General features: G+C 45.3%; 1 protein-coding gene across 1 annotated transcript in view; it reads left to right on the forward strand.

Moving 5' to 3' along the window:
• The first annotated feature begins 129 nt into the window (after window positions 1-129).
• Window positions 130-13413, forward strand: part of MLLT10 (MLLT10 histone lysine methyltransferase DOT1L cofactor) — a 249797-nt gene continuing 236513 nt past the window's right edge. The window contains 2 exon segments of the mRNA XM_017869231.1: window positions 130-378; window positions 4062-4141. Coding sequence (XP_017724720.1) covers window positions 297-378; window positions 4062-4141 — 162 coding nt within the window. The 5' untranslated portion in view covers window positions 130-296.

Genomic DNA, 13413 nt, shown 5'->3' on the forward strand with positions numbered 1-13413 from the left:
CGGGGGCGGCGCGCGCCCCTCCTGGGGTCGCAGGGGCCATGGGGGGTGGGTTTGGGAGAGTGGAGCGCCCTCCTCTCCCCTGGCCTGCCGCCGCCTGTCTGCCGCAGCGTTTGCAGACTTCCTGTGGCGTGGAGACGGGCTCGGGAACTGGGCGCTGGGGCGGGGAGGCCTGGGGTCGCCTTGCTTTAGATGGGTAGGGATGCGGGGCTCGTTGCACCCCGAGCCAGAAGGCTCGGGCCCTACCGCCGCCGCCCGGTAGCTGCCTGCGGAGGAGATGGCAGAGTCCGTTACTGACCATGCGGGAGTGGCTGGGCTGCTGCAGCGCCTGTGGGGTGGCCGCGGCAGGCCACCACCAGCCTAGGTGGCTGAAGAGAAGAGGTGGCGGTGCTAAGTGACTTTTGGGGAGCGTCTTAGTTTATTTCTGGTTGTTAGCAGTTGGTGAGGCTTTTGGATATACAAGAAGGCCGAGGACACTAATAAGATACTTTTCTGGCCTTTGAAGTGGCCGACTTGTCCCCATTTCACGTGGTAAGGAATCCAGGACAAAACAGTCTACGTTCTTTTTTGGTGGTTCCTTGTCCCTTCGCATTTCTGAATCTGGCATTAAGTGATGCAGATATTTTTAGTCGTCTGTTGGAAGGGACTACCACCAAAGGGAAGACAGAAAAATTTGAACATGTGCTAAAGTGCATTTTGTAGAGAAACGAATGTCACACTTGGGAAGGGAGACTTAGATACAGTGGTGATGATTCTGAGGTAGTGAACTAACTTACTCTGAGAATGCTGTTGTTTCCAGACTTTTATTTTTTTACTTTTTATTTTGTTGAGACAGAGTCTTGCTCTGTCACCCAGGCTGTAGTGCAGTGGCGCCATCTCCCCTTAGTGCAACCTCCGCCTCCCTGGTTCAGGCGATTGATTCTCCTGCCTCAGCTTCCCGAGTAGCTGGGATAACAAGCAAACTCTAGCACACCCGGCTAATTTCTTATATTTTTTAGTAGAGATGGGGTTTCGCCATGTTGGCCAGGCTGGTCTCAAACTCCAGACCTCAGGTGATCCTCTTGCCTTGGCCTCCCAAAGTGCCGGGATTAACGGCGTGAGCCCCTGCGCCTGGCCCTAGACTTTTAACGAAGAGCAAAGTTGCATGTCTTGCTTTTTTAGCGAGTGAATACAATGTGTGACAAAACCAGATACTGATTTTAAGGTCATCCCGTGTTCACTGGCATTTTGAAGGCTATTTCTTATGAATTGGATGATAAACTATCAAAATTTGATAGTAATTTCTGTCTTCCAGTATAGAAAATTTTCATTGAAATCTTAAATTTTCCTTCCTAGGAGTACACCTGAATAAAGTTTTGGGGCACTGACGCTGTGTTTTGGATACCTATGCCGTGTTTTTGATACCTATGCCGTGTTTTTTGACTGATAGAACATTTATAGTCAGACACATTTTACAAATTCTTTCTTTTGGAGACAGGTCTCACTTTGTTACTCAGACTGGCATGCAGGATGCTATTACAGCTCACTGCAGCCTTGACCTCTCAAGCCATCATCCCACTTCAGCCTCCCCAGTAGCTGGGACCACAGGCCAGGACAGCCATGTCGGGCTAATTTTGCATTTTTGGTAGAGATGGGGTTTCACCACGTCGCCTAGGTTGGTCTCGACTTTTTTTTTTTTTTTTTTTGAGACGGAGTTTTGCTCTTGTTACTCAGGCTGGAGTGCAATGGTGCCATCTCGGCTCACTGCAACCTCTGCCTCCCGGGTTCAAGTGATTCTCCTACCTCAGCCTACCGAATAGTTGGGATTGCAGGCATGGACCACCATGTCCAGCTAATTTTTGTGTTTTTTTTGTGGAGACGGGGGTTTCTCCATGTTGGTCAGGCTGGTCTTAAACCCCCGACCTCAGGGTGATCTGCCCGCCTTGGCCTTCCAAAGTGCTGGGATTATAGGCGCGAGTCACTGTGCCTGGCCTAGTCTCGAACTTTTGAACTCAAGGGATCTGCCTGCCTTGGTCTCATAAAGTGCTGGGATTACAGGCATGAGCTGCCTTGCCTAGTCCTACAAATGTTTAATAGGAAATAGAAGTTTAGCTTTTGGAGAAGTTTAACTAGTTGGAGTTTTAAAAAGTTATACTGAATTTATGTTCTGCCGTGATCATACAGGGGGTAGTACTCTGCTTTGTGAATTTATATTCTCTCTTTATATTTTTTTGAGGCAGAGACTCCCTCTGTCGCCCAGGCTGGAATGCAATATGGCAGTCTTGGCTCACTGCAGCCTCTACTTCCAAGGTTCAAGTGATTCTCCTGCCTCAGCCTCCTGAGTAGCTGGGACTACAGGCACCGCCACTACACCTGGCTAATTTTTTTTTTTTTTTGAGATGGAGTTTTGCTCTTGTTGTCCAGGCTGGAGTGCAGTGGCGTGATCTCGGCTCAGTGAAACCTTCGCCTCCCGAGTTCAACTGATTCTCCTGCCTCAGCCTCCCAAGTAGCTGGGATTATGGGCGCCTATCACCATGCCCAGCTAATTTTTAAAAAATTTTTAGTAGAGACGGGGTTTCACCATGTTGGCCAGGCTGGTCTCGGACTCCTGACCTCAGGTGATCTGCCTGCCTTGGCCTCCCAAAGTGCTAGGATTACAGGCATGAGCCACCCCACCCGACCTGAATTTATGTTCTTTAAATGCTTTCCAGTATTTAAGATATTTTCAGATTTTTGCCTAGCAAGCTCAAACAAAAATCTGCTTGGTTATTAGTGTTTTTAGAATTTTGGAAAATTTTCAGTTTTGAGCTAATTATTAACTTTGAAAACCAATTTTAAAACAAGACTATGATTAGATTTGTGATGTATACTTAGATCATTTGGAGCATTCACATCATTATGTAGTTAGAAATAAGCATACTTTTTTTTTTTTTTTTTGAGATAGTGTCTCCCTGTGTTGGTCAGGCTGGAGCGCAGTGGTGTGATTATGGCTTACTGCAGCCTTGGCTTCACAGGCTCAGGTCAGCCTCCTGAGTAGCTGGGACTATAGGCACATACCACCATGCCCAGCTAATTTTTTTTTTTTTTTAATTTGAGATGAGTTTCACTCTTATTGCCCAGGCTAGTGTGCAATGGTGGGTGCCATCTTACCTCACTGCAACCTCTGCCTTCCAGGTTCAGGCGATTCTCCTGCCTCAGCCTCCTGAGTAGTAGGATTATAAGCATGTGCCACCACGCCTGGCTAATTTTGTCTTTTCAGTAGGGACAGGGTTTCTCCACGTTGGTCAGGCTGGTCTTCACCTCCCAACCTTGGGTGATCCGCCTGCTTCAGCCTCTCAAAGTGCTGGGATTACAGGTGTGAGCCACTGCGCCTAGCCTAATTAAAAATTTTTTTTTTTTTTTTTGTGGAGATGGAGTCTTACTGTATTGCCTAGACTGTTCTGGAACTCCTGGGCTCCAGCAGCCCTCCCACCTCGACCTCCCAAAATGCTGGGATTACAGGCATGAACCATTGCACCCAGCCTTGATTTATTTAGATGAGGTAACACAAAAGAGTTGCATTTAAAATTTTTACTTTTTTATTTTTTTTTATTTTTATTTTTTTGAGACAGAGTCTCGCTCTGTCACCCAGGCTGGAGTGCTGTGGCCAGATCTCAGCTCATTGCAAGCTCCGCCTTCCGGGTTCCGCCATTCGGGGCCCCTGCCTCAGCCTCCCGGGGTAGTGGGACTACAGGGCCGCCGCCACTCGTCGCCGGCTAGTTTTTTTGTTAGTTTTTGTAGAGACGCGGGTTTCACCGTAGCCTTAGCCAGGATTGGGTCTCGAGTCTACCTGAACCTCGTGATCCGCCTGTCTCGGGCCTCCCAAAGTGGCGGGTAATACAGGCTTGAGCCACCGCGGCCCGGGGCCAAATTTTTTACAATTAAGTAAGCTGTATATGTGATAAATAGGATATGAACTGTTTTACTTTGTAAAGAGGTAGTTTACTTGAATAGTGACAGGTAGATTAATAGGGCTTTGAAAGGGTATTTGATTTTTCCATAGTTCTTCGAATCTTAACATTTTAATATATTTCATTTTTCAACAGCTTGCTATGGCATTGTTCAAGTACCCACTGGACCATGGTTTTGCAGGAAATGTGAATCTCAGGAGAGAGCAGCCAGAGTGGTAAGGACTATTTATCAAAAACATTAAACTTTAGTGAGTAGCTTTGGAAATTAGGAATTGCGCTCCTGTTGTAGTTTGCGGGGTTGTCAGTCATTTCTTCAAATATCATAATGTAAGAGATAATTTAGGCCAAATATTGACTTGGAGTATTAAACAGATTTTGTAAAACTGAAAAACAAATGGAATCAAGTGAGTATATTTTGGATATTTTGAAAACATAAAAATACGTAGTCATATTTGGACTTTGTTAACTAGTTACAGAATCAAGAAAGCTTGAAGTTTGAAGGTTTCACTGACTAATCATAGTTAAAATATAATGGAAATAGAAACATAGGGAAGTTAAATTGATAATTCTGTTAGGTTTTGTTTAATGGGAATAAAACAATAATTTTAGTGACTATCATATTCTTTTTACTATATCTTTGGGTGTATAGTTTAACTTCGAACACTCACTGATTTCAGGCATTCATTCCCTTTGGCAAACCAACATCATAATCTTTTTTGTTGTTGTTGTTTACTTGGGTGGCTACCTTATTTCAGAACTTTTGTTGGCGGGTGCAGTGGTTCACACCTGTAATCCCAGCACTTTGGGAGGCCAAGGTGGGAGGATCATGAGGTCAAAAGATGGAGACCACTCTGGCCAACATGGTGAAGCCCCGTCTCTACTACAAATACAAAAATTAGCTGGGTGTGGCATGCACCTGTAGTCCCAGCTACTCAGGAGACTGAGGCAGGAGAATTGCTTGAACCCGGGAGGCAGAGGTTGCAGTGAGCTGAGATGGCGCCATTCCACTCCAGCTTGGGCAATAAGAGCAAAACTCCGTCTCAAAAAAAAAAAAAAAAAGTTAGAAAAATTAGCTGGGCGTGGTGGCATGCGCCTATAATCCCAGCTGTTTGGGAGGCTGAGGCAGGAAAATAGCTTGAACCTGGGAGGCGAGGTTGCAGTGAGCTGAGATCACGCCATTGCACTCCAACCTCGGTGACAGAGCAAGACTCTCAGGAAAGAAAAAAAAAAAAAAGGAGGTAGGTGGGGCGCAGTGACTCACACCTGTAATCCCAACACTTTGGGAAGCCGAGGCAGGAGGATTGCTTGAGTCCAGGAGTTTGAAACCAGCCTGGTCAACTTAGTCTCTACAAAAGAAAAATTTTAAAAATTAGTTGGGGCTGGGCACAGTGGCTCATGCCTGTAATTCCAGCACTTTGAGAGGCTGAGGTGGGCGGATCACTTGAGATCAGGAGTTCGAGACCAGCCTGTCAGCCTGGCCGACATGGTAAAACCCCATCTCTGCTAAAAATACAAAAAATTAACTGGATATGGCAGTGCGCATCTGTAGTCTAGCTACTCTGGGGACTGAGACAGGAGAATCGCTTGAATGAGGGAGGTGGAAGTTGCAGTGAGCCAAGATTGTGCCACTGCACTCCAGCCTGGGTGACAGGGTGACACTGTTTCAAAAAAAAAAAAATTAGTTGGGCGTGGTGGCTTCCACCTGTAGTCCCAGCTACTCTGGAAGCTGAGACAGGAGGATTGCTTGAGCCTGGGAGGTTGAGGCTGCAGTGAACCATGACTCCAGCCTGGGTGACAGAGTGAGAGACTATCTCACAAAAAACAAAATGAAGGAGGTATGTTTATCCTTTGTGGCCACAAGCATTTTTCCCATTTGGATTTCTGGAAATATCAGAAATATATTTTATTTTCATTAGTTATGCAAACATACTACCATTTAAAATGTGATAGTTCCTTTTTTTAAATCTTACTATGTTTATCGATTTATTATTTATTCCACGACATCTTGTTATAGCAAGTTCCTTTCTTTTGATGTTGATTATGGAATTAGACTGAAGGTAGAAAACAAACATTACAGCTTCTTTATCTAGGCATATAGCAAAAGCAGAAGCTTTTGTGTTTGCCTGGGCAATTTTTGACCAGTAGAAATAATGAGCTGGGTGCCGTGACTCATGCCTGTAATCCTTGCACTGTGGGAGGACAAAGTGGTTGGATCACCTGGGGTCAGGAGTTTGAGACCAGCCTGGGCAACATGGTGAGACCCCACCTCTACTAAAAATGCAAAAATTAGCTGGGTGTGGTGGTGTGCACCTGTAATGCCAGCCACTTGGGAGACTGAGGCAGGAGAATTGCTTGGACTTGGGAGGCAGAGGTTGCAGTGAGCTGAGGTTGCGCCACTGCACTCCAGCCTGGCGACAAAGCGAGACTCGTCTCGAAAAAGAAATAATGCTTGAGTAGCCTATAAAAGTATGTTGAGTCTCAGAGCTATTTTTATTTTATTATTTTGAGGCAGTCTCGCTGTGTTCTCCAGGCTGGAGTGGAGTGACGCAATCATGGCTCACCGCAGCCTTGAAGTCCTGAGCTCAAGTGATCCTTCTGCCTCAGCTTCCTGAGTAGACCTGCAGCGCTACACACCCAGCTGATTTTGTTTTTTCAGACAGTCTTGCTCTGTCGCCCTGGCTGGAGTGAAGTAGCGCCATCTCTGCTCACTGCAACCTCTGCCTCCTGGATTCAAACGATTCTCCTCCTTCAGTCTCACATGTAGCTGGGACTACAGACATGCGCCACCACACTCAGCTAATTTTTGTACTTTTAGTAGAGATGGGGTTTCATCATGTTGGCCAGACTGGTTTCGAACTCCAGACCTCAGGTGATCTGCCTGCTTTGGATTCCCAAAGTGCTGGGATTATGGGCATGAGCTACCATGCCCAGCCTGAATTTTATTAGAAATGAGGTCTTGCTGGTCTCGAATTCCTGAGCTCAAGCAGTCCTCCTACCTCAGCCTCCCAAAGTGGTGGGATTACAGGTGTGAGCATCCGTGCCTGGCCAGAGCAATGTTTTTATAGTTCTGATGATATGTTTTGGTTCTGTGTGAGAATGCACTTTAGTAGAATTACAGCTGTTACTTTAATGGGATTTAGCAAATGGAGGATGAAATCAATCATAGAAAGTTGGGGACTTGGTAAAATCTTTATAGAGCTACTCTGACTTTTTTTTCTTTGTGTCATGTTACGGTTTTTGGTGACTAGGTCACTACACAGTGGAACCTATGGTTTATTAGTAAACACTGACAAGGAGATGTGGCTGTTCCGGGGGGTGTCACAGTAGATTGAAGGCTGGAAGAGATAAGAAAATAAGGTAGGTATTAAGAGAGAGAAGATAATGAATAGAGAATGTCAGAAAGCCAGCATCATTTGCCTCAAATGCCACTTGTTACCTGTTTCTCTTTTATTCTCTCTAAGGACATGGTCAAAGTGTCAATGTGAATAAAGTAGTTATCTTAAAAGGTATATTAGGGCCAGGTGCAGTGGCTCAAGCCTGTCCCAGCACTTTGGGTGGCTGAGGTAGGCAGATCACATGAGGTCAGGAGTTTGACACCAGCCTGGCTAACATGGTAAAACCCCGTTTCTACTAAAAATATAAAAAATTAGCTGGGCATTGTGGCATACACCTGTAATCCCAGCTGCTTGGGAGACTGAGGCAGGAGATTCGCTCAAACCCGGGAGGCAGAGGTTGCAGTGAGCTGAGATCGTGCCATTGCACTCCCGCTTGGGTGTAAGAGTGAAACTATCTCCAAAAAAAAAAAAAAGTATATTAGATGCTGCTGGGTGCCGGGACTTGTGCCTGTAATCCTAGTGCTTTGAGAGGCCAAGGTGAGAGATCACGCCTAAGTTGGAGATCAGCCTGGGCAACATAGTGACACCTTATCTCTACAAAAAGAAAAAAATAATTAGCCATATGTGGTGGTGTACTTGTAGTCCTAGCTATGTGGGAAGCTGAGGCAGGAGGATCCATTGAGCCCATGAGTTTGAGGTTGCAATGAGCTATAATCACACTACTGCACACTAGTCCAGGTGACAAAGTGAAACCCTGTCTCTTTAAGAAAAAGAAGTTTTTGTGGGAGGGCATTTTATTTTAACATCATTTGGTGGGATGTGGGTGACATTAAGGATTTTTTTTTTTTGAGACGGAATTTCACTCTGTTGCCCAGGCTGGAGTGCAATGGCGTGATCTCGGCTCACTGCAACATCTGCCTCCTGGGTTCAAGCAGTTCTCCTGCCTCAGCCTCCAGAGTAGCTGGGGTTACAGACACAGACGCCTGCTACCATGCCTGGCTAGTTTTTTTTGTTGTTGTTGTTACAGAGTTTCGCTTTTGTTGCCTAGTCTAGAGCGCGATCTCGGGTCACCACAACCTCTGTAATATACATTATACATATATATGCATATATACATATATATATAGCTATATCGTGTATATACATATATATGGTGTGTGTGTGTATATATATATATTTGGAGATGGAGTTTAGCTCTTGTTGCCCAGGCTGGGAGTACAATGGCGTGATCTTGGCTCACCGCAACCTCCGCCTCCCGAGTTCAAGCAGTTCTCTTGCCTCAGCCTCCAGAGTAGCTGGGATTACAGACAATTGCCACCATGCCCGGCTAAATTTTGTATTTATACTCCACAACCTCCGCCTCCCGGATTCAAGTGATTCGCCTGGCTCAGTCTCCCCAGTAGCTGGGTTTACAGACATGTGCCACTATGCCTGGCTAATTTTTGTGTTTTTAGTAGAGACAGGGCTTCTCCATTTTGGCCAGGCTAGTCTTGAACTCCTGACCTTAGGTGATCCACCCGCCTCAGCCTCCCAAAGTGCTGGGATTACAGGCGTGAGCCACGTTGCCTGGCCATGGATTTTTAAAGAAAGGCAAAAGCATAACCTTTTCTACATTCCTGTAGTGTGTGATTATATATATGTAATATACATATGTTATATATACACATATATTTTGGAGACGGAGTTTAGCTCTTGTTGCCCAGGCTGGAGTGCAGTGGCATGATCTTGGCTCACCGCAACCTCTGCCTCCTGGGTTCAAGTGATTCTCCTGCCTTAGCCTCCCGAGTAGCTGGGATTACAGGCATGTGCCACCACGGCCAGCTAAGTTTTGTATTTTTAGTAGAGATGGGGTTTCTCCATGTTGGTCAGGCTGGTCTCAAGCTCCTGACCTCGGGTGATCTGCCCGCTTCGGCCTCCCAAAGTGCTGGGATTACCATTGTGAGCCACTGTGCCTGGCCTGTAGTGTATAATTATAAAAGGCAGGTCCTTTGTAAGAAACAGATAAGCAAAGAAAGGGCGTTGTCTTATAAGGACACAGGAGCCAAGAACCCTAACATGGAAATGTGTTTGAGCCAGAAAGGGACTTGAATTAGTCTTAGGAATCTTTTTTCTACTTTTGTCTGCATACCTGCTTCCATTCTTTTCTTTCTGCAGATTTACTGTGCTACTTGTTCCAACAATGAGTAGCTAACTTTTTTTTTTTTTTTTTGAGACGGAGTCTCGCTCTGTGGCCCAGGCTGGAGCGCAGTGCGTTTACGCCATTCTCCTGCCTCAGCCTCCGGAGTAGCTGGGACTACAGGCGCCCACCATCTCGCCCGGCTAGTTTTTTTTTTGTATTTTTTTTTAGTAGAGACAGGGTTTCACCGTGTTATCCAGGATGGTCTCGATCTCCTGACCTCGGGATCTGCCCGTCTTGGCCTCCCAAAGTGCTGGGATTACAGGCTTGAGCCACCGCGCCCGGCCTGGGTAGCTAACTTTTTAAGTTGTTTACTATGTGCCACGTACTGTGCTAAACGTTTTTTGCCAGTTATTTCATTTAAGCATCCTATCACATCTATGAGGTGGATGTTATTCTTGTTTTATGGGTAAGGATACTATAGTTTTAAGGGAAATAGATGTTTTATGAGAGTCTGGGATGTGATTAAGCTCTTAACCACTATGTTACCTCTTAACCACCATGTTGCCTCCTCTGGTGAAAGATGACGATAGCTCAGCTCCTGATATTTATTTTCTATCTCCTGTCTAAAAAGCGAGTAAATTCAGTCCCAATCTCATGTTCCTTTGAGAAACAATAAAACAAAAACCCAACTTTGGTTTGGCTTGGATGAGGTACCTAACTCTGGACCATTTTGTTATGGTGAGACAATAGGGTCAAGTTACTTAGAGGAAGAACTCTGTGGACTGGAGATAGTTCACTTCTCAGGGAAGGGGGATTTTGACCTGGCAGTACCCTGACAGATACTGAGCAGTAAAGATTCAGAAAAGTAAAGGAGCATTTTCAGAAAAGTAAATTGGTACTACATAGAATGAACTTGAAAGGGAAGGTTAGAGATGGACTTAGGATGCTACTACTATAAAGATGTGGGAATAGAAAGGGAGTAGAAAAGAAGGGAGCATTTTGAAGGATGAAATTACAGAAATGGATATTAGGTAAAGGGAAGGGAATAATCAAAGATGATTCTTAGATATCAAGGTGCTCACTCATTTAATGGTGATACCATTAAAAAATATTAGAGCAGTTGTAGTAGAGGAAGGAGAGCAAGTGAAGAGTAAAGAGAGACCTGTTTTGGGCATGTTGGTTTTGATGCTACTAAGATTTTTGTATTGGAGCCCAGGCGCGGTGGCTCATGCCTGTAATCCCAGCACTTTGGGAGGCCGAGGCGGGCGGATCACCTGAGGTCGGGAGTTTGAGACCAGCCTGACCAACATGGAGAAAACCCGTCTCTACTAAAAATACAAAATTAGCCGGGTGCGGTGGCGCATGCCTGTAATCCCAGCTACTTGGGAGGCTGAGGCAGGAGAATCGCTTGAACCTGGGAGGCGGAGGTTGTGGTGAGCCGAGGTCGCGCCATTGCACTCTAGCCTGAATAACAAGAGCGAAACTCCATCTCAAAAAAAAAAAAAAAAAGATTTTTGTATTGGAAATTTAGGATACACTTACAGAGTGAAGTCAGAGTTGAAGCTGCATAGAGGGAAAACTGGGAAACACATGCCTTTTTTTTTCCTAGAGAGGAGAAATGTTTACATTTGGGAGAGTAAGAGAACTGATTACCAAGGATTGATAGTGAACTGTCAGGAAAACAAACTAAAAAGTACAGTCGCCACAGAGACAGCCACAGAGAGAACTAGGTGTTCAGGAAAGAAAAGTTGATAGTAACGGTGCTGCCAGGAACGCTGAAGGGCTAAGAAAAGTTTTTGAAACAGCCAGTACAGATTCTTCGTTTGGGTAGAACCCTGGTTATAGGGCATGGAAGACAGTAGAGGATTTGATTGTTGTGTGGAAAGTATAAGGAAAGAGAAAAATGAAAGGAGATGAGGTTGAGGAAAGTTTGGTTTTTAAAGGAAGTTCTTTGTAGACATTCATTATTTAGAAAAAGCACCCTGTCTCCCAAAATAGAAAATTAAACACATTTTCTCATGACTTTTTTTGTAGTTACGTATTTAGAGACAGGGTCTCGCTCTTTGCCCACACTGGAATCAGTGGTGCGAGTTTAGTTCACTGCAGCGTCGAACTCTGGGACTCAAGGAATCTTCTCACTTCAGTCTCCTGAGTAGATAGGACTGTAGGCACGTACCACTATGTCCCTCTAATTTAAAAATTTTTAGTAAAGACAGGGTCTTATTATGTTGCCCAGGCTGGTCTCGAACACCTGATTTCAAGAGATCCTTCCGTGTTGTCCTCCTAAAGTGTTGGGATTTCAGGCGTGAGCCAACATGCCCGGCTTATTTTTTATTTAGCGAGCATTTGTTCTGAATTACTGCAGGCTGAAGTGACTTATTAGAAATTTTATCTACTGATATAATTTTGATGAGATACAGAGGAATTTTAAAAAATTAATTTTTTTTGAGACAGTCTGGCTCCCTCTCCCAGGTTGGAGTGCAGTGGTGTGATCTCGGCTCACTGCAACCTCTGCTTCCTGGGTTCCAGTGATTCTTGTGCTTCAGCCTCCTGAATAGCTGGGATTACAGGCATGTGCCGCAATGCTTGGCTAGTTTTTGTATTTTTAGTAGAAACTGGGTTTTACAGTGTTGCTCAGGCTGGTCTCGAACTCCTGGGCTCTAGTAGTCCCTCCTGCCTTGGCCTCCCAAAGAGCTAAGATTACAGGTGTAAATGACTGTTCCTGGGCAGAGAGGACATTTTAGATTTTAAATATTCTACTTTGCTTTTTTTTTTTGAGATGGAGTCTTACTCTGTGGCCCAGGCTGGAGTGCAGTGGTGTGATCTCTGCTCACTGCAACCTCCACCTCCCAGGTTCAAGCGATTCTCCTGCCTCAACCTCCCGAGTAGCTGAGACTACAGGCACACCCCACCACTCCTGGCTAATTTTTTTTTTTTTAGACAGAGTCTCTGTCTCCCAGGCTGGAGTGCAGTGGCACAATCTCAGCTCACTGCAACCTCTGTCTTCCTGGGTCCAAGCGATTCTCCTGCCTCAGCCTCCTGAGTAGCTGGGATTACGGGTGCCCGGTTAATTTTTTGTTTGTTTGTTTGTTTTGGGATGGAGTTTCGCTCTTGTTGCCCAGGCTGGAGTATAATGGCGCAATCTCGGCTCACCACAACCTCCGCCTCCCAGGTTCAAGCTATTCTCCTGCCTCAACCTCCGGAGTAGCTGGGATTACAGGCACGCACCACCACACCTGGCTGATTTTGTATAGTAGATACGGGGTTTCTCCATGTTGGTCAGACTGGTCTTGAACTCCCGACCTCAGATGATCCGCCTGCCTCGGCCTCCCAAAGTCCTGGGATTATAGGCGTGAACCCCCATGCCTGGCCCTACTCCTAGCTAATTTTTGTATTTTTAGTAGCGATGGGGTTTCACCATATTGGCCAGCCTGGTCTTGAACACCTGACCTCAGGTGATCCGCCTGCCTGGGCCTCTCAAAGTGCTGGGATTACAGGCATGAGCCACCGCGCCCAGTCCTACTCCTGGCTAATTTTTGTATTTTTAGTAGAAATGGGGTTTTTACCATGTTGGCCAGGCTGACCTCAGGTAATCCTCCTGCCTTGGCCTCCCAAAGTGCTGGGATTACAGGCATGAGCTATCCCGCCTGACCCCTTCATTCTTTTATTGTTTTAATTCTCTGCTGATTTGGAGGTGATATGCTCTGTTTCTTTTCTTTTAGTGATTACACTTAAAAGTTCTAACATGCATTCTTAATGTTTTTCTGAGTCTTAATATCCGTTCTCCTTTTCAACAAAGCAAAGGTCCTTGGGATGCCTCGATTCCCTTTGTTGTTTTTCCCTCGCACAATCTGTGTTACTGTTGTATTGTTGTCTTTATTATTCTACTGTTTTTTTTTTTTTTTTTTATATAAGATAGGGTCTCACTATGTTGCCCAGGCTGGTCTGGAACTCTTGGGCTGATGTGATCCTCTCACTTTAGCCTTCTAATTAGCTGGAATTACTCCATGTTTTTTTTTTTTTTTTTTTTTTT

This window comes from Rhinopithecus bieti, unplaced genomic scaffold (genome assembly GCF_001698545.2).
Source record: "Rhinopithecus bieti isolate Rb0 unplaced genomic scaffold, ASM169854v2 scaffold_3043, whole genome shotgun sequence".
In the NCBI taxonomy this organism is placed as follows: domain Eukaryota; kingdom Metazoa; phylum Chordata; class Mammalia; order Primates; family Cercopithecidae; genus Rhinopithecus; species Rhinopithecus bieti.